This window comes from Bos taurus, chromosome 16 (genome assembly GCF_002263795.3).
Source record: "Bos taurus isolate L1 Dominette 01449 registration number 42190680 breed Hereford chromosome 16, ARS-UCD2.0, whole genome shotgun sequence".
Classification (NCBI taxonomy): domain Eukaryota; kingdom Metazoa; phylum Chordata; class Mammalia; order Artiodactyla; family Bovidae; genus Bos; species Bos taurus.
The window spans coordinates 33,777,978-33,800,649 of NC_037343.1; the positions used below are offsets into that span (position 1 = coordinate 33,777,978).

Below are 22,672 nucleotides of genomic sequence, written 5' to 3' on the forward strand. Positions count from 1 at the left end.
ACCTCTTGATGAAAGGGATAGAGTAGAGTGAAAAAGTTGGCCTAAAACTCAACATTCAGAAAACTAAGATCATGGCATCTGGTCCCATCGCTTCATGGTAAATATATGGGGAAACAATGGAAACAGTGAGAGACTTTATTTTTGGGGGCTCCAAATCACTGCAGATGGTGACTGCAGCCATGAAATTAAAAGACACTTGCTCCTTGGAAGAAAATTTATGACCAACCTAGACAGCCTATTAGAAAGCAGAGACATTACTTTGCCAACAAAGGTCTGTCTAGGCAAAGCTATGGTTTTTCCAGTAGTCATGTATGGATGTAAGAGTTGGACTATAAAGAAAGCTGAGCACCAAAGAATTGATGCTTTTGAACTGTGGTGTTGAAGACCCTTGAGAGTTTCTTGGATTGCAAGGAGATCAAACCAGTCCATCCTAAGGGAAATCAGTGCTGAATATTCATTGGAAGGACTGATGCTGAAGCTGAAACTTCAATAATTTGGTCACCTGATGTGAAGAACTGACTCATTGGAAAAGACCCTGATGCTGGGAAAGATTGAAGGTGGGAGGAGAAGGGGATGACAGAGGATGAGATGGTTGGATGGCATCACCGACTCAATGGACATGAGTTTGAGCAAGCTCTGGAAGATGGTGAAGGACAGGGAAGCCTGGTGTGCTGCAGTCATGGGGTTGCAAAGAGTTGAACGCGACTGAGCAACTGAACACAATTAAACTTAAAAGCTTTTGCACAGCAAATCATTGACAAAATGAAAAGACAAGCTACTGAATGGGAGAAAATATTTGGAAATGATATGACAAATATGAAATTAATACCCAACATATACAAATAGTTCACACAACTCAACATCAAAAAAACAGCAGAATTAAAAAATGGGCAGAACCTAATAGACATTTTCCAAAAAGGAAATGCAGATGGCCAAGAAGCACATGAAAAGATCCTCAACATTGCTAATCATCATGGAAATGCAAATAAAAACCAGTAAGAGATATCACCTCACACCTGTCAGAATGGCTATAATCAAAAAGTCTACAAATAACAAATACTAGCAATGATGTGGAGCAAGGGAACCCTTGTATACCGGATGGTGGGAGTGTAAGTTGGCGGAGCCAGTATGGAGGTTTGGAGTATGGAGGTTTCTCAGAAAGTTTAAACTGGAACTACCATATGATTCAGCAATTCCACTCCTAGGTATATATCCAAAAAACAAAAACAGAAACACTAATTCGAAAAGATACATGTAGCCCAACATCCACAGAAGCATTATTTACAATCACTAAGACATGAGAACAACTTAAGTGTCCACGAATACATGAAAAGATAGAGAAGATGTGGTGTACATATACAATGGAATACTACTCAGTTATAAAAAAAGAATGAAATTTGATGGACATAGAGAGCACTATGCTAAGTAAAATAACATAGAGAAGACAAGTACTGTATGATATCACTTATATGTGGAATCTAAAAAATATAACAAACTAACGAATATAACATAAAAGAATCAGACTCACAGATAATACACCACTAGAGAATAAACAAGTGGTTACCAGTAGTGGGGAGCAACACAGGAATAGGGGAGTGGGAAGTACAAACTATTGAATGTAAGATAGGCTCGAGGAAGTGTTGTACACCATGGGAAATACAGCCAGTATTTTGTAATAACTGTAAATGGGAAGTAACCTTTTGAAATTGTATTAAAAAACTTTCTGCCTGATATAGCACAACAAAGATGGACTAGGAGTTAGAGGATCTGTCAACTAGTTTAGGCACGGTTATTAATTATTTGGGCTTCCCAGGTGGCGCTGGTGGTAAAGAAACTGCCTGCCAATGCAGGAGGCATGAGACGTGGGTTTGATACCTGGGTCAGGAAGATCCCCTGGAGGCGGGCATGGCAACCCACTTGAGTATTCTTGCATGGAGGATCCCATGGACAGAGGAGCCTGGTGGGCTACAGACCATAGGGTCGCAAAGACTCAGACACGACTGAAGTGATTTAGCACGCACGCATTAATTATTTAAAATTCTTTAGCTCATTTAGGCATTAATTTATTTAATCATTCAACTAACAGATAAAACTTGTAGTAGGCCTTCTTTGTGCTGGATACTAGAGATACAATGATGAATAAGATATGGACTCTGACTTTGTAGTTTACAGACATTTCTGGCAAATGATAGTTTTCTAGGGCTCAGTGTTCTCTCCTCATCTCCTATGCCTCCTTTTGCCCTCAGGTATATATAGAACAAACAGTGTCTTTGCATATTCTACCCATTTTGCTGAGTGGCCTTCCTTTCCCACTCTCTTTTTTTCTCCTCCAGACTATGTTGAAATATGAATTTTATGGTAAAATCTTTTTTATAACAACTTTATTGACATAATTCACATACAATTCCTCTATTAAAGTATATCATTGAATGTGTTTTAGTATATTCAAGAGGTGGGCAACCATCACTTTGACGAATTTTAGAACATTTTTTCACGCCAAAAGAAAGTCCATACCCATCAGCAGTACTCCCCATTTGCCCTCAATCCACTCAATCCAAGCATCTACTAATCTTTCTCTATAGATGTGCCTATTCTGAACATTTCATGTAAATGGAATCATACAATATGCTGTCTTTTGTGACTAACTTCTTCCACTAAGTGGAATATTTTCAGGGTTCAACCATGTTGTAGAATGTATCAGCACCTCATTCCTTTTTATTGCCAACACATAGCTTTATAGATAGAGATAAACCCATTTTATTTATCCTTTTATTAGTTGAAAAACATTTGGGTTATTAGTTTGTGGCTATTATGAGTAATGCTACTATGAACACTCATATGTTTTTCTGTGGACATGTTTCATTTCTATGGGTATATACATAGTAGCAGAATTACTGGTCAAAAGGAAACTTTAAGTTGAAACTTTTGAGAAACTATCACACTATTTACCAAAGCAGCTGCATAGCTTATAATTCTGCCAGTAATATATGACGCTCCAATTTCTCCACATCCTTGTCGACACTTGTTTTTATCTATCTTTTTGATTATGGCCATCCTAGCAGGTGTGAAGTAGTATCTCACTTTTGATTTGATTTGCATTTCTCTGACAGCTAATGATGAGCATCTTTTCATGTGTTTATTTGTCATTTGTACATCTTCTTTGGAAAAGTATCTATTAAGATGCTTTGCCTGATTTTGAATTGGGTTTTTATTATTAAATTGTAAGCCTGCTTTATACATTCTAGAAACAAGTCTCTTATCAGATTAGGTGATTTGTAAAAATTTTCTCCCATTCTGTGGGTTTTCTTGCCACTAGCTTGATGATGTCCTCTGAACCACAGACATTTTTAATTTTGATGATATCCAATTTATCTATTTTTTTCTGCTGTTGCTTATGCTTTTAGTGTCCTATCCAAAAAGTCATTGCCTAGTCCAAGTTCACAAAGATTTATGTCAATGTCTTCTTGCAAGAATTGTATAAGTTTAGCTCTTACATTTACATTTAGGTTTTTCATCTACTTTGAATTTACTTTTACATAGAACAAAAGGTAGGGGCCCAACTGTATTCTTTTACAACTGGATATTCAGTTTTCCCAGCATCATTTGTTGAAAACCTGTATTTCATCCATTGAATTTTCTTATTATCCATGTTGAAAACTGACTATTGTGTAAAATATTTTTGAACCCTCTCCCACCACAGTAAGCTACCCTTCCACTCAACCCTCATCTCATCACATTTAATGGTCTCACCAGACTATAAGAGTTGTGTAAATAATAAATACATTTTGTTTCTCAATTCAACCCCAGTGCCTATTTGTTAGTGACACCTAATAGGTTACCAGTAACTAATAGTTAAATAAATAGATTCTTTAAAATGAGGCATTCACTCTTGGCTCACTCACAGCCTAATCATTTATGAAATGAAGGGGCCAGACTAAGTCATTAATCCTCAGTGCCCATCAAACTATTGCCCTTTATTATCTGATGTCCTCCCTTTGATCCTTCATATGTAGCCACTGAAACTAGGAAGACAAAAGATAAAAATTAGCTTCATGAATTTTATTGCTATGTGGTTAGAAAGCATGGTCTGAAAAATGCCAAGCTACATGAACTTACTCTCAACAATCAGCAATGGTTGAGGGAAATGGGGGTGGAGAAGAAGAACTACAGCAGTTACAGTTTTAAAAAATCCATGATTATGGATCCCTCCTGAAAATACTGATGGAATATAATGGTGGATCTGTGGTCATTTTGGCTCCTTCTGAGTTATAATTGAATGTGAAACTAAGTAGAGGTAAGTAAGTAGAGGTGAAAGCCCAGTTATTCTTAGTATGACTTTAGAATGCCTTGTAAAATCTTCCTCATTTTCTCTTCCTACTTTGTTTTTCTTTTCCTCTTTTCTTCTTGTTTTTATAACTGGAACAACTCAAGGTTTCTTTGTTCTCTCCTGGCTGATGAGGTAAGTCAAAGATATCCTAAATTCAGCATTTAGAGACTTCAGGCTCAGCTCAAGAAAACCCTGTTTATCAGTAAGTCATACGTCTTGTATTACATATTAGTGATAAATATATATATATATATAAAAGACACATACACTCGTACATATACATGTATGTATCTATATATACACACACACAAAGATATATATTTATAGATTTTTAATACATAAATAGATATTTGATCCATCCATTTACCTTAACTCCCCTTTTAAATCAAAACATATCTGGCTCTTGATATATAAACCCTTAAACAGCTTCAATTACTATGCACGTAGTGGACTTTACAGTACTCTGGAAAATCCCATGGACGGAGGAGCCTGGTGGGCTGCAGTCCACGAGGTCGCGAAGAGTCGGATACGACTGGGCGACTTCACTTTGACTTTTCACTTTCATGCATTGGAGAAGGAAATGGCAACCCACTCCAGTGTTCTTGCCTGGAGAATCCCAGGGACGGGGGAGCCTGATGGCTGCTGTCTATGGGGTCGCACAGAGTCGGACACGACTGAAGTGACTTAGCAGCAGCAGCAGCAGCAGTGGACTTTCACTTCTTTAGGGAAGAAATACTGACCCAGCCCTATTTTTCTGTGATAAACTTAAGTGTAGAGATAAGTTGAAAATGACAGCCTAAAGTTTCTAATTCAAATTAGGATATGACAGTTACCTCTCAGTATGAGATTACCACATTAAGTAAGTCAGACAGAGAAAGATAAATATTATACCATTTAAACACGGAATTTAAAAACATGATACAAATGAACTTATTTACAAAACAGATTCACGGATATAGAAACCAAATTTATGATTACCAAAGGGGAAAAGTGAGTGCGTGCTCAGTGGTTTAGTTGTATCTGACTCTTTGTGACCCTTTGGACTGTAGCCCCGGAAGCTCCTCTGTCCATGGGATTTTTCAGGTAAGAATACTTCAGTGGGTTGCATTTCTTCCTCCAGGGGATCTTCCCAACCCAGGGATCGAACCCACGTCTCTTACATCTCCTGCATTGCAAGTAGATTCTTTACCTGCTAAGCCATCAGGGAAGCCCCAACAGGAAATGGGATAGGGATAAATTTGGCATTTTGAATAAAAATGTACATACTTCTACATAGAAAACAGATAACCAACAAAAATCTTCTGTGACGCGTAGGAAACTATACACAATATCTTGTATAATAACCTATAATGGAAAGACTCTATACATATCTATATATAGATATAACTGAATCACTTTGCTAGGCACCTGAAACTAACACAACATTGTAAATCAACTAATTTCAATCATTTTTTTTAAATGGGTATATTCAGATTTCTATGCAGAAAACTCTGAGCAAGTGAAAGAAGGGCCCAAAAGAAAAGGCAGTACTTGCAATGATGGGACAACATTTCATGTCAAGCAATTCAGTAAGTCTTTCTCCTCCATCTTCGTAAGATTTCCCTAAAAGTTTTTACATCCCTGTCTTCCTTGGTTGCCACTCTAAGATAGGAGCATTCCTTGCATTTTATGGGGACCTGTCAACCACAACTTGACTCGTGATTTCTGAAGCCAGGTTAATGCTATTATTTGTGTGTTTTCTTACCACAGGATGGGGGACATGGGTGGAGAGCCAGGGGGAAGAAGAGAGCAAGACAGAGAGGATGAGTATGAATGAATATCAGAACTTCAGTTGTGAGTGGAGAGAGTCTTACAGAAAAGAATTTTCTATTTCCCACAGGGAATGCCAAAAATTCCCAGGGAAGTATAAAGCAGGCTAGAAATTAGGACACTTCTGTTTTTTTGTCTTTTCCCTAAAATCTGAATGTCAGTGTAAGTGATCCACTTAAATACAGATCTTAACAACAACAAAAAAGGTTAAATTACCTTGACCATCTCTTAAGAATAGCAACATGAAAATCTAAACACCTTGCAATGTATTAATAGTCATGAGCACCCTGCAGTTAGTTACATTTAGGATCTCTGTCTAGGGTAGTCTCTCAGGCTGGACTCCAATAAGGGTCAAGGATATGTGAATTCTCCAACAGAATTAAAAATCTGTTCTCATTCTGATGATTAAAAAATCAAAGTACAAAAATATCATATTCTAGGTCATCTAGATCCAGTATTACCATAGCATTTCATTCCAGGGCTCTGTTTATGAGACAGCACCAAGGAAAAACTGAAACTTAAAGCATCAACTATTAATGCCACGTCTCAAGGAGTTACCAATTTATTCCTGAGGATCAGGGGTTCACATAGATACAAAACCCTGGCTGAGAGTATTTAATTCTGCGGGCTTCCTGAAGAGTGACCTTTCCGCCAAAATACTGTTGAGAAGTTTGCTATTGACTAAAATCTTTCCTATAGAACTTCTTTCTTAATTCAGAGTAGATCTTTAATTCTTATTGCAGGTTAACTGATGTCTATCTCGTAACTTAATTCAACTGTTTAAAGGCTAGACACTTTATTGCTCTAGCATTCATCATAATGTAAAGGAATATAATCTAAGGTAACAGCAAAAGTTCTTTCTTATTGTAACAGAAATGTCATTTTTATAAATCAGAGAGAATGGCAAGTTTGGAATAACACTGCATGTAATTTTATTGATTTTATTAATACTTAATTCATAGTTAAAATAGAAGAAATATATTTATGTTTCTGGAAACATGGGCATTCGAGACATAAAGAAAATTTAACTTTCACTTAGCCAAGCTTCTTACTTTACTGGGAAAGAAAACGAGGCTCTCAGAGGTGTGCTCAGGAAGTTAGCTGAAAAGTCAAATCAAGAAGTCAATCAAGTCTTTGGACTCACACTCCACAGCTAAAATAATACACTGTACACTCTGTGTTTCGCCTTCCATTATCAGTCATGAGGAAATGTTCTACAAATCATTAAGGTAACTGTCAGTTCTCTTATTTCTAGACAACTCATCCTACTCAAGTCTAACACTTTATTTTTAAAGTAGGAATATACTTTGGTTTAAAAAATACTTTTTATTTATATTTGGCTGTAGTGAAGTGAAGTGAAAGTCGCTCAGTCATGTCTGACTCTTTGTGACCCCATGGACTACAGAGTCCATGGAATTCTCCAGGTCAGAATACTGGAGTGGGTTGCTGTTTCCTTCTCCAATATTTGGCTGTGCCAGGTATTAACTGCAGCATGCAGGATATTTAGTTATGGCATACAAATTCTATTATCCAAAATAGTACCTTGAGAAGTTTGCTGTGGCCTACAATCTTTCAATAGAACTTCATTCTTAATTCAGAGTAGGACTTTAGTCGTCATTGCAGATTCAGTTCAGTTCAGTCGCTCAGTCATGTCTGACTCTCCATGACCCCACGGACTGCAGCACACCAGGCTTCCCTGTCCATCACCAACTCCCAGAGCCTGCACAAACCCATGTCCATTGAGTCAATGATACCATCCAGCCATCTCATCCTCTATAGTTGTCTCCCTCTCCTTCCACCTTCAATCTTCCCAGCATCAGAGTCTTTTCAAATGAGTCAGTTCTTTGCAACAGGTGGCCAAGGTATTGGAGTTTCAGCTTTAGAATCACTCCTTCCAATGAATATTCAGGACTGATTTCCTTTAGGATTGACTGGTTGGATCTCCTTGCTGTCCAAGGGACTATTAAGAGCCTTCTCCAACATCACAGTTAAAAAGCATCAATTCTTCGGATCATTCAGTTCAGTTCAGTTCAGTTGCTCAGTCGTGTCCGATTCTTTGCGACCCCAAGAATCGCAGCACGCCAGGCCTCCCTGTCCATCACCAACTCCGGTGTTCACTCAAACTCACGCCCATCGAGTCGGTGATGCCATACAGCCATCTCATCCTCTGTCGTCCCCTTTTCCTCCTGCCCCCAATCCCTCCCAGCATCAGAGTCTTTTCCAATGAGTCAACTCTTTGCATGAGGTGGCCAAAGTACTGGAGTTTCAGCTTTAGCATCATTTCTTCCAAAGAACACCCAGGGGCTGATCTCCTTTATAACGGACTGGTTGGATCTCCTTGTAATCCAAGGGACTCTCAAGAGTCTTCTCCAACACCACAGTTCAAAAGCATCAATTCTTCAGCGCTCAGCTTTCTTCACAGTAAACTCTCACATCCATACATGATCACTGGAAAAACCATAGTCTTGACTAGATGGACCTTTGTTGGCAAAGTAATGTCTCTGCTTTTCAATATGTTATCTAGGTTGGTCATAACTTTCCTTCCAAGGAGTAAGCGTCTTTTAATTTCATGGCTGCAGTCACCATCTGCAGTGATTTTGGAGCCCAGAAAAATTAAGTCTGACATTGTTTCCACTGTTTCCCCATCTATTTCCCATGAAGTGATGGGACCAGATGCATGATCTTTGTTTTCTGAATGTTGAGCTTTAAGCCAATTTTTTCACTCTCCTCTTTCACTTTCATCAAGAGGCTTTTTAGTTCCTCTTCACTTTCTGCCATAAGGGTGGTCTAGTGTTTAATCAGCATGTGGGCTCTAGTTCCCTGACCAGGGATGGAACCCAGGCCACCGGCATTGGGAGCATGGAGTCTTAGCCATTGAACCACCAGGGAAGTCCCCTAACACTTAAATAAAATGTCATTTTGTTGTATGTCATCTGAAGTTTGAAAATCTTAAAATTGTCTCATTATATAGAAAACCCTGAAAAAGAAATGAAAAACTTAAATATTCCCAAAATAAAATATGACTTCTGTGCCTGGTGGTAGGACATGCAGAATGTTGTAAGTAGGCAATTACACTGGGATTCTGAGACTGATATAAACCTTTTTTCTATGGGCAATCTTTTATAACAGGGACATGGCACTTGAAATACTGAGGTCAGTGATACAAGCATGCTATGGAATCAAAAGATACATGCTGCTGCTGCTGCTAAGTCGCGTCAGTCGTGTCCGACTCTGTGCAACCCCATAGACTGCAGCCCACCAGGCTCCCCCGTCCCTGGGATTCTCCAGGCAAGAACACTGAGGTGGGTTGCCACTGCCTTCTCCAATGCATGAAAGTGAAAAGTGAAAGTGAAGTCGCTCAGTCGTGTCCGACTCTTAGCGACCCCATGGACTGCAGCCTACCAGGCTCCTCCATCCATGGGATTTTCCAGGCAAGAGTACTGCAGTGGGTTGCCATTGCCTTCTTTGCAAAAGATACATACATTCCTTGAATACTTCCTCCTTCCCCTACAGGCCCATCTCCATTTCTTTGTTCAATCTGCCTTCTTCCAACCTACATGCCTTCATCTCCCACCCATGGTGGGCAACATCTTTACCATCCTTCAACTCTGTCCTCTCTCCTTCTCCTAAATCCGCATACGCTTTTGCGGCTTGCTAATGACAGTCATTATGGTCTTTGAAATATACTTATTTGGAAACCTATCTTATTGATACATACTCCCCTTTTTAAGAACAGAAGTTCACTGCTGTATAGGGAGCTCAGCTTGGTGCTCTTGGTGGTGACCTAGAGGGGTGGGGTGAGAGAGTAGGAGGAAGGGGATATGTGCATAGGGTGGTTCACTTCCTTGTGCAGCAGAAATTAACATAACATTGTAAGGCTGCTGCTGCTGCTGCTGCTAAGTCACTTCAGCCGTGTCCGACTCTGTGCAGCCCCATAGACTGCAGCCCACCAGGCTCCCCCGTCCCTGGGATTCTCCAGGCAAGAATACTGGAGTGGGTTGCCATTTCCTTCTCCAATGCATGAAAGGAAAAGTGAAAGTGAAGTCGCTCAGTCATGTCCCACTCTGTGCGACCTCATGGACTGCAGCCTACCAGGCTCCTCCGTCCATGGGATTTTCCAGGTGAGAGTACTGGAGTGGGGTGCCATTGTAATGCTACTACACACCAAAAAACAACAAAAAAGAACAGAAGGTTATTCTAGGTCAGGATAGTACATGCAATATATGGTTGTTGAATTAAAGAAACAAGTGAAGTCTAGGGTAAAAGGATTCTAAATTTATAACAGCATCTGTTCTCTTCAAAATATGACGTATCACTTTCTTTTGAAAGCACTGGTTGACCAGAAAGTTCATTCAGGTTCTGAACCCAAATGAACTTTCTGGCCAATCCAATCCATGTAAATGACCACAGTAAAGTGATCTATGAAGAGAAGGCAGCAACACATAAATAGCTTAAGATACTGTTAAGTGAAAAAAGTAAAAATCAAAATTATATCTAGGCTGTATTTACCACTTGAAAATAATATATATGCATATGGACAAAAAGTAGAAAGTAAAACAGAAAAATGAAAACAATTTGCTCTATTGGGTGATGGAATCATTGGCTTCTGTGAATGTGCTTCTGTTTATACAATAAATATTGTTTTTAAATGTATACATATGTAGTAATTAGTAATATTTATACTGGATATTGGTACTAATATTTCTGGACTATAAATAAAGCAGCTGTAGCTGTCCTATGTCTAATACAATCCAGTTTACCGGCCCGCATGCAAATGTACTCAGAGAGTTGCCACACCTGGTAGTCACCAGAATTTCTGACTTTGTAGCTAGAGAAGATAATCTGTAAGGTTGGAAGGTTGGGTCAACTTTTAAAGTCAAAATAAGTAAGCCCCAAATTTTTAAGGACCAAAATATGTATCATTCGCTGAAACTGAATTACAGCAAAAATTACATTTCTTCAGAATCAATAGTTTGATGAATCTTATGACTTCTTTAAACACAAAAATGTTTTTTGACTTCTCTTTACAGTTTTATATTCCTTTCCGGAGGTAAGCATTTGTCTAAATGTTTATCCCATACCACAGATTATTTCTAAAAGGGCTTGTTTTGTTTCTTATTTGTACCATTAGTGCTAAATAGCCCTGAATTGTGACTTTCATATACATTGTTTCTGCTTACACATTTGATTTTTTTAAAGATGTATTATTACGGTGAATAGCATTATCACCTTTCCTAGAAAATCAAATGACTTTTTCGACCATATGAATTTCTATAGTGTTTTTATGAATGAGATATACATATATTGTCACCTAAAACCACTGCCCAAATCATTATTAAAGTTATTCATGCTAAATGCCCCAAGGACTTGCAACTTGATATTCTTCCCTGGATTGATGTCGAACTGTTTCTTTGTTCAAAAAAATCAAACTTACTTTTTTTTACTGCTAATTTTCTGATCCTATGAATGTAATTATGATTTTAAATGAAGAAATTAACTTTATATGGTATTTCAGAAAAATAACAAATTGGTAATATTTTATTAAATGGAGATATTTTAAATTATTTACATAACCCTATTTGTCCCATTCAAGCATCCCACAGCACAAGAACAAAAGAAGCTGATTTATTAGACATACGCCAGGGTGAAAATTTTTCTCAGAATTCTTGGTTGGGCTGTGATAAGAACACAAATTTATCTAAGTATATTGAACAATGCTTTAGGGCATACTTAGGGAAGATGCTATTTAAAAAAAAAAAAAAAAAGCTTTATTGCATCACACACATGGAACCAGATTCTCCTCTCATGGGCTGTAGCCAGCATGAAGTTCACACTACATTAATTTGCACTTGTCGATATGCTACTTTACAAGTATTTTTTAGGCATGTTCAAATGTGTACTCTGGCTCTTAAACTAGAATATAAACCCCCTAAGGGCAGGACCTGGGTCTTCCAGTTATCACCCCACAGTGTCTAGCGTAGCTGGTGTGGGCCAGGCCAAGCCCTCTGGGCTACAGTCTAAGTGAGGAGCAGGGAGAGGAATGTGCTAAACCTCCATCACTGAAAGAGGGTGTGAAGAACACTGGAGAGCAACTCTGTCATCACCAGGACCAAGTGATTACATGCACGAACGGCGTGCCCAAGCGGCCCCTCCCAGTCATTTTTCAGAGCTAGAAGTGAGGCTGCAGGTGCTAGGTGGATAGTCTCTGAAGCCTAGCTCTCAGAAGCCATCCATTATCTCAGTATATTCCCCAAAAGCCCCCTGAAGAGAGTATATAGCATTACAGACACATAAGAGAGAACAGAGCCGAACAGGATTTTATTTTAATCTGTAAGTGCCAAATTATGAATGATAGTGAAAGTGTTAGTCACTCAGTCATGTCTGACCCTTTATGACCCCAGGAACTGTAGCCCCTCAGGTTCCTCTGTCCATGGAATTCTCCAGGCAAGAATACTAGAGTGGGTTGCCATTTCCTTCTCCAGGGGATCTTCATCACCCAGGGATCAAACCTGGGTCTCCTGCATTGCAGGCAGATTATTTACCATCTGAGCCACTAAGGAAGCCCTAAATTATAGAAAAGACAAATATTAATACCCCTAGTAGCCACGTTAATACAGACAATGAAATGTTCCTAGGATGTTTCCAGAATCAAATAAAAGACAATGGACCTCAGAGATCCATTAGCAGCTGTTTAAAGCTAAAAGTTTCATGATCTGTTACAGCAATCTATTTCAATCTTCTTGCTGTCAGAAAATTCTTATTTTGGGCTACTGTAATTTCCAGTTGCTGTGATTAAATCTCTTTGTTCTTATTCTTTCCTTACTAAAGATCAAGTGTTTAACTTTCTCCTTGAAATTATGTCAAGTCCTTAAAGACAAGTGAAGCAATGTTTCAGTCTTCTCTAAGTAGAAAGGTACAATTCTTCAACTTTCCTCTATTGCTGTTATTTCTCAGGTCTTAAGTAGGTCGTACTTTAGGACACGTAGGGCTTCCTCTCTACACAAAGCCATACAAAACAGATGTACTACTCCCAACAATCTAATTAATTCAATTGAACTTATAACTCTTGTGTTGACACAGTCTACATTTTTTAATGTCAGCATTAAAGTGTGGAGTCACGCTGCTGTAGATAGGAGCAACCCTCAAATCCTTTTTTTGCCCTAATTTTCTAGTAAGATTTTGCAGATTTCTTTCTTTTGTATATGTGCTTTACCCTTAAATATTTTCTTTGATTACCCCATTCAGGTAATTTTGAACTTCAACACTTCCTATGCAATATTAGCCACAACTCCAGAGTTCTAACTTACACCATACTGATAAGAAAGTCTTATCTTTGACAGGAATTAAATTAACCTAAACATTTTGTACTATTATTGTAAAACAATGTATGTATTTATATTTGTACTCCCATCCAAGCCATTAAGTCAAATGCCTCTAATCAGACAATAACACAATGACCAGTCATATACCCATCTGCTGATGCCACTAGATGACTAAGAGATCAGGCATCAGGCACATTTCCTGCATTTCCTATACTGCGAAATACTCTAAAGCTGTTACGTTATACTTCAAGATTGGTGAGTCTTCAATCTCAAAGCTCCACATTCTAGAGGGCAGGGAAACAAAAGTTTTATCTTTATCCTCAGGGTAGGGGTTGGCAAGCATTTTCAGTAAAGGCTCAGAGAGCAAGTATTTCAGTTGTGGTGGGCTATGCCACAGCTTCTCAACTCTGCCTTGGGGCAGGAAAGCAGCCCCAGACAGTACATTAACAAGCGAGGGTCACCGTGCTCTGTGACAACTTGATCTGTAACAACTGCCTGCAGGTCAGAGCTGCCGGTGGGCTGCAGTTTGCTAGCCCTCTTCTACAGCTACAGGACACCTGTGTGTAAACATACGCTTGTATCTCTGTAAGTAAGCATGTATATATGTGCATTAGCACGGTGGTCCCCAAACTTTTTGGCACCATGGACAGTTTTGTGGAAGACAAATTTTAAATTTATTTTTTAATTGGAGGAAAATTGCTTTACAGTGTTGTGCTGGTGGCAGACAATTTTTCCAAGGAAGGAAGTGGTGGGGCGATGGTTCCGGAGATAATGCAACCAATAGGGAGCGGCAGATGAAGCTTCCCACACTCGCCCACTGCTCACCTCTTGCTGTGTGGCCAGTTCCCAACAGGCCTTGGACCACTGCCGGTCCCAGGGATTGGGGACCCCTGCATTAGCACACCAAATTGCTGTCTGCTTAGCCCCATAGCTAAGGTGGCTTCATGGGCATGTGATCAGTGTGCTCATATAGGGACCTGTGTTTAGAAGGGCTCTGAACTTGCAGTTTAATGCTCTGTGGTCAACGTCTTAAAATTCTTCTTAATGATTTTATGTTGGAATCTGGGTTTTATTAGTGAAGTCTGATGGCACCAATGGAAGCCCCACTCACATCTGTGGTCTTGTCTCTCCACTGCCTCATGGCTTGGACACTTGTTCCCTTTCAGTTTCCTCTTCCTGGCCCCTGCCTTGGGACCGTGCTGCCCTCCACCCTGGATGGGACCAAGTCACAGCAGTGTTAGGGGGAGGAACATGTTCTGCTGGGCTTCGCTGGTGGCTGAGAATCCACCTGTAATGCAGGAAACCCGGTTTTGATCCCTGGGTCAGGAAGATCCCCTGGAGGAGGGCATGGCAATCCACTCCAGCATTCTTGCCTGGAGAATCCCATGGACTGAGGAGCCTGGCGGGCTACAGTCCACAGTGTCGCAAAGAGTTGGACACAACTGAAGCAACTGAGCATGCAGGCATGCACCTGAGTTCTGCTATTATCCTTTACATCTGGTGGGAGACTAGATCTGAGCCTGAGAAAGGATGGGTTGAGTATGTACATCCCTGACATCTGAGGGTAGGACATGGAGGTGACGATCCCTGCTCCTGCTTGACGGCACTACAGCACACTCAGTGGACTCAGCGTGGAGCCTCTGCCCACCCTGATCCCAGCACGTGGAGGCTGCCCGGCTGACCCACCCTGGGATGAAGACTGACTGTCTCTCTTCCCCACTGGGGCATGGTATACAGGTTTTTTGGCTGGTGGCATGGGAAACCTGGAAACTATGGACCCATCTGTATACCCAGTCATGGGCACCTATGGGGGTCTGCAGCCCCCACCATGAGTATCCCATGCAGGAGGGGGTCCAGCACTAAACAGCAAATAAATGACATGCAGGAGGAGGGAGGAAGAGGGAAAGGACAGAGGGGAGAGAGAAAGAGGAGAGAAGCCGACTGCAGGAGAAAGGAAGATGTTTCATAATTTATTCCCTTTAACATCACTTTTTTCCTGTTTTTAGGAACAAAGAACTTTGTATTTTCATTTTGTATTAGGCCCTAATCAAAGATCAGGGGTTGTAAAGAATCATCTCTGAGACTGATTCCCCAAAGTGGAAGCTAATAAAGAAAACTTCACTTATGCATCACTCATTCCAGAGTCAGCTACCCTTCGTACTGCCAGGGCTTCCTGCCGCCTTTCTAAATCTTAAATGTAAGGCTTTGAAATTAATTATATATTTTGAATGTCAGACTAACAGGCTCCTTTCAGAATATGATGATTGGGGTTGCTGCAAGGTAGCCATTTCCTCCAGATAGTTTGCTATAGAATTAATTCATATTTCCTTTGAAGTACCTTACAAATATAAAGCACTATCAAGACATTATGCTTAAAACTTATTGATAACAACAGACAGGGAAAGGCAAAATTTTTCTAAGATTTCCCTTTATTTTCTATTAAATAAGATAACACCATAACATTCTAACATATAAAAACGTAACTATCTTCCTGATTCGAATAGGCTGACTACAGTCATTGTAGAGATGGTCAGAAAAAATTGAATATGGGTTGTGCATTATAGGATATTAAAGAATTACTGTTAATATTGTTAGGTGTGATGACATAGTGACTGTGAAAAAATTCTTCATAGATGTACACAGAAGTATGTATTATGGGTGAAATGACATAATTTTACATTTTTCAAAAGCAGAAGAGAGGGAAAAAGACAGGAGAGGAAGAGAAGATGAAGAAGAAAAGGATGATAAAGATGACAAGGAACATGAAGATGACAATGAAGATGGAGAGACAAAATGTGAAGTAGAGGGAACAGAATTGCAAAATGAGGAACCTGTGTGATGGAGATGTGGGATTTCATTGTGATAGTCTCTTTATCTTCACAAATATTTTAAAATCCCCATAGTGGAGTGCGTGTATGTGTCTAACTGTTGCCTATAAAAAATTTCTAATAAAAAATCAGGGCACAGATTTTTCATTCTTCTACATACCAAATGTCCTTTTTCTTTTTTTTTTTTTTTTGTGCTAGAAGCATCCTCTGAGGCTGGCAGGAGCTCTAACTGAAGAGATACAAAGGAGTTAGTTGATGGGAAGGATAATCTGCCCATCAGTTCCTGACACAATAAAAAAAGAGAAAAGGAGAAAATGGGAGGAAGAGATTGTCATTGTTACTCTCCTAACCTTCCCTTCTAATTATGCCAGAGTCAAGGCTTGGGTCACAAGGAAAATGATTTTGGTGCTCGACCATTTGCCCTATTTTGTGTACATCAAAAAAGCTCTTGTTCTCACCACATTCCAATCTGACAGTTTCCCACCTACTTTAAAAATGTATCAAGAGGCCAGATTAACAAAAATATAAATAAAAGGACCATATTACAAGGAACATCTTATTTGTAAACATAGAGATAGCCTTCCTGTTATTCTGAATTGCATGATATGTAACACTTTAAAACTTAAATCGCTTTATATTATAGGTATTTCAGATATATGTTCAACAGCCCAGCTTTTAAAAGTTAAATGTAAATTTCTCTCCTGAGTGCAGATGGTGGCCAAGCAAAGTAGCTCTTCACTCCTAAAGACAGAAGGTCAGGTCATGGCTGAAAGACCAAAGAACAATCGCTGCTTTGCTACTCCAGGTCATCCATGGAATGAGACACCACTACTTTCTTGTTTTGCAACTGTCTGTTCAATTCAGAATAGTTACACAGAGTACCTATAAGATTTCCTCAAATTCTGTCCAAGAAAAAAATAGTATGCACATCACATTACAAACACCTTGGAAAACTATTAGGAGATTTTATTCCTAATTCTGACATACTAAAAAGGCATACCTCTATCTAAAAATAACATTGAAATCATTATAAAAGCTGTTCATGGTTCACTATTTAGCAAGTAATATTTACAAATGAAAACTGCTCCTTTTAAAAATCCTCCAGAATTTAGCCTCCACATCATTAGTAGTTAATTAAAATGAGATATAGTGAGAAAAGACAAATATTACAAATACTTCTGCATGTGTTATTTATTTATAAGAGATATTATAATCTTATTGCTCCTATAGTATTTTTTCTCTCTAGAACATTAAAATGCAATTTTTAAATAGCTTGGAGACTCTACCTTATTTCAGTTAGTCTAAAATGTTATGCTAGCAGATGCTACAGAATAACAGGATAGGTATATAATAATGCTAGGGAGCATGACAATATGATACCTTTTTTTAAAAGCTATGATACATCGGAAAAGGAAAGTTCCATGTTGGTTGGTAATACTAGACCTTCAGTTTCTGATAGAAAGGATTTTTAATTCCACTATCAGGCACGCCCCCAACTGGATAGAATAAAATAGTGTCATTATTTGAACATAATGAAATGTACATTATTTGTTAATAATGAAAATTCTTCTGAAAATTTAAAACTCATTATAACACTATGAATGTCATGGTGCAAAAGCAGAATTTGATTTTGGCTGTTTGGATTTTATTTCAGTACCAGGAATTTAAGCCACCACTTGAAAAACTTTTTGTACTAAATTTAATTATCACTTTCATTTTCAATACTTTTCCCAATTGTCTTTGCATTATTTGCATAGAGAGCCGATTGGGTTGAAAAGCAAATATGTTGGAAAATTTGGTAAAAAATGTTGAACTAAAATATATTTCAAAAAATTTACTTCGGGCTACCCCCTTTTAAACCATAGTGATTTCTTTAAAATAATGACAATGAGAATTCAGTCTTATTTTAATTGAATAGAGTTATCAACCTGCTTTCACTGAATATAAAGAATGAAAGCTTTCAATGTTCTGTCACACAAAACTAAGAAAATCAGAAGTCAGTATATTTGGAACTGCCTCGCTAAAAACTTTATCCATGTTGTCAATTAAAATTGAAGTATCTACATGATCTCAACAAAGATATAATGTAAAACATCTGTTCAAACTTAAATTGAAGTAAGTAACATTTTTTCCCCAACATTTCCAGTTTTACTGTATTTAGGTTTCCTGAACAAACGTATTCATGATAGTCTTAGTTAAAACTGGTTCCACTCTGCCAACAATCAATTTGATTGACATGTTTACATATCAACTCATCTCATCTCACAAATTTTAAACTTTTTCACTTAAAATTGGATTCAAGTTGGCATTTTTCAAGAACTTTATTTACATATATTTTAGGTTCAAAATGTGCATTAGAACTTTTTTTTTTACTTTTTTAAGTAATAGATACATATATCCAAATGTATATTTATGACCTGTCAGATTGGAATTTCATATGCATGCAGTTGTATTCTCACAACTTCATGTGAAAGGTGATAATTTTAGGCAACTGTATATGAAATTCTTTTAATAGTATAAATTGGATCATTCCATTAATTAGAAAGAATATAATAGAAATAAATGACAGGAATAAAATCACAAAAATTTCAGAAAAAAAACATTAATTATGTCTTTAATTGCTGCAGGTACTACATTTGTATCAAATCTTACCTGATCTTTAATTTCAAGATCCCTTTTAGTTTTTGTTCTGTACTCTCTGTGCTCCTTTTCAGCCTCATCCTTCTCCATTTTGGTTTTATTCAATTGATAGCGCATTTCTTCACACACCTGTTAGATTACAAAAACTAGATCAATAGCTACTGGAATCTACTAGGCAATGCCTGCAATCAGATCTTTTGGTGCCCCCTAGAGGTCATATGAATAAATACAACAGAAGTTTTCTAAGAATGGCATTTTCTATTTGCATATTCAATATATTGCCAAGATGTGGAGGCAATATCACATATTATTGAGTCTTGCAATTTCAAATTACAGATAAAGCAAAGCATAACCAGGGAACTCTGGTAATATACACAAGAATTTTTCATGTAAAATAAGAGCTTCAATTGCATATTATCATCTAAAATGCACTATCATCTCACTTTTAAATAGGTAAAATTATTAATTAAAATATTAAACTATGTTATTATTCATTCAAATTGTCATGGTTAAAGATACACTCTATATTAAAAACTTACTTGAAACTCTTTATCAGTTAGGCTTTTATTTAAGGAAATTAATAAAGGAATTCTTCTCTCTGTTAATAGACTATATTATTAATATTTAGGTATAGAGTAGAACCCAGCTAGTATTTACTGTAGGCTTTGTAGATAACGTCAGTCTTACCATGCAGAATAGTATGTATTTAAGTTAAGAAAATTAAAAATCATAGACTGCAACTAAGTCCACTCTGCTTTTAAAATAACTATGGTGTTTAACATAAAAGGAAAATATACATGTAAGTGAAATTATTTTAATACAGTATTAAATAATAAACACAAGTAGTATATAAAAATTATGTATCATCCTTTACATATTCTTTCAATCCAGGGCATCTCCATACAGATAAATACATTTGGAAAATGCAACTAGCAGACAAATCTAAATAAAGAAGTTACAAACTTCTGAGACAACTGAGAACTTGTAGGGAGATCAAATAATACATGTCTGCTAAGTCAGTTTCTAAGTTAAAAATATGAGATTTTAAAAATTAGGTATCATCCAATGACTATTTCCACCTGAAACTTTTTAATTTTGGTAGGTCTCCAAAGTGATTATTAGAATTTTAGAAATTAGTTTCATCATTATTGAAGTTTTAGAATCTTGTAAAATCTATATGCATTTCCTATGTTCAAATAAAAAATACCTTAAGACTAAACTAGCCTGTGTTTGAAAACTACAGTGACAGGATAGAAGAAAAACTAAGTTTCTCCCCTGTGACCCTCAAAAAGTTTTTTAAAAATGAATAAAATTACTAAAAACTGTATTTGAAATTCAGATATCTTCAATATGTGACAGCTGATCCTTTCAATTTCAAAAATATTAGTAATGCACAAAAAATTATTAGTCAAAGCTAAGTAAAATTTAAAAACTAAGAACTACAGAAAAACATGAGAGGAGCCCCCAAATTTCAATCTATTTGATTTACATATAAGAATACAATTTAAAAATCCAAATTACAATACCAACACATAACAACTACAGAGCCACGGTGCTTATAACTCAATATCAGTACAAAATTATCATATACAATAACTATCTAAGCATTAAGTCCTATTTAAAATAATTGTATCCCTTAAGTTTATTTTTAAAGTTTCCCTGCCTCACTAATTTCAGTTTAAAATGCGTTTGTTAAATTTATTTGTGACACTTAAGTTTCATCTAAAATAAATCAACAAGTTAAATTTAACTAGGATTATATTATCCCAGTGTTGGAAGCAATCACAAGGCACTCCCCTGATGTTTGAGTCCTTTTGAACAGTTCTAAAGACAGACTAATCATTCTTTACTGTCCATATTTCAACAGAAAGTTTTCTCCTTATAATGAACTAAAAATCCTCATGTAGCTCTCACCTATTATCCAGGTCAACCATTTCTATCCCTCTGCACCAATTCCCTTACTTCTACCCCCTACTTCCACACAAACACATCAATCATACTGGCAAATATGATATTTTAAGCTTCTGCATGAACTAGCTGGAATTTTAGAAAGCAAATGAAGAACTATATAAACTCAAGGGAAAAAAAATAAAAATTAGGCTTCCTTTTCTAATATATATTAAAGATAATTCAAATTACTGAGTTATAAAGCAATAATGGCATTAAAAATGTGTCAAAATTTGGGAAAATATGTTGAGAAATAAAATACAATATGAAATGAGTATGCGTTTTAACAAAATTATCTGGTATGTATTGATGAAACACAAATTGATTTAATTTATTACATCATGCATATCCCTATTGAGTTACTTCGTCTTAAACCAATGATTACTGAAGTCTACATAGACCTCTAGTGTTTCTTAAACATGTACCTTAGCCACTTATGACCATTAAACATTTCAGTTCCTGGTTCGCAAGTTTGTGGATGCCCATAGCGCAGACATTGTGATAGCATAGTGTAAAGTATAAATTTAAGGACCAATAGAATAAGAAGTTGTAGTATTAGAATCTTGATTTTAAAGAACAGGTCTGAAAGGAATGAGAGGTGGAGAATTTTTTTATGTTAAGCACACCTTTATGTTGTAAATAAATGTATGTCTTTTAGTATTATTGAGAAGACCAAACTTCTACCATCTCTGGGGAAAAAATTACCCCTAATTGACTAATTTAGAAATACAAGTTTTATCAAATATTTAATAATTAAAGTAATAAAACTGGCCTATTTACAAGTCTGTCTAAACAACTTAACCCTTAAGTTCTTTGAGGACATTATGTCTAACCCATCTTCGTATTTGTAGCACCTAGCAAAGGGCCTGATGATAATAAATAAATGCTTGCTGATGACCATTATGTGGATCTTTACTATCTCGAAACAAAAAAAATTTTTCTACTCCAGACTTCTTTCTGAGATTTACAGACTAGGAAAAAATTTTCAAAGAAAAGATTTACATAATTAGTAAACTAAAATCTCTCTTTGTACCTTTGTGACATCCATTTCCCGGGAAGCAAGCTGGTTTTGAATTTCCTCGAGTTGATGAACAGCTGAAATCTTCTCTCTTGTAACCTTTTCCACCTCAGCCTCCAGCTGGGCAATATTCTGAGACAGGGTCAACATCTATAACAGGAAATAAAAGTCCTAAATGATCATGTCATTTGACAAAATAAATATTCAAAACATCTTGAGTTAACAGAGTCTCAGCATGGCCACTGGACTCTCTAAGTCATTTCTCTGTGGATGGGGTATCTCCATGACTCTGCATTCTCAATTCATCAATCTCCCTTGACTATCACCTCATAATAATTGCTTTTTTCCCCTAAACTTTTAAGATTTATTCTCTTAGCAACTTTCAAATATACAATGCAGTATTGTTAATTAGAGTCCCCATGTTTTTTATTTTTAAAAGATATGTATGTACATATTTATTTATTTGGCTGCCCCAGGTCTTAGCTGCCGCATGCTGGATCTTTGGTTGCAGCATGTGGCATCTATTTACCGGATCAGGGATGGAACCCTGGCCTCCTGTATGGGGAACACCAGAGTCTTAGCCACTGGATCGCCAGGGAAGCCCCACCATGCTTTTTAAATATTAAAAATAGAATTGATGAGCAGACAGATTTTGAGAAACTTCCATATGTTATACTAAGTCTCTAATACCAGAGTTTATGAATTTCTAAGTACTTTAGAAAAACATGTCTAATATCTGAAAAATTCAATAAGAATATAAAATAGTATTTTTTAAAAACAC

The 22,672-nt window shown here is 37.2% G+C and overlaps 1 protein-coding gene across 8 annotated transcripts in view; it reads right to left on the reverse strand.

Moving 5' to 3' along the window:
• SDCCAG8 (SHH signaling and ciliogenesis regulator SDCCAG8) overlaps window positions 1-22,672 on the reverse strand; it is a 245,785-nt gene that overhangs the window by 139,430 nt on the left and 83,683 nt on the right. For all 8 annotated transcript variants that reach the window (XM_024976513.2, XM_005216850.5, XM_024976511.2 and 5 more), the window contains 2 exon segments: window positions 21,907-22,041; window positions 18,939-19,055 (listed from right to left, as the gene is read on the reverse strand). In XM_024976513.2, coding sequence (XP_024832281.1) covers window positions 18,939-19,055; window positions 21,907-22,041 — 252 coding nt within the window.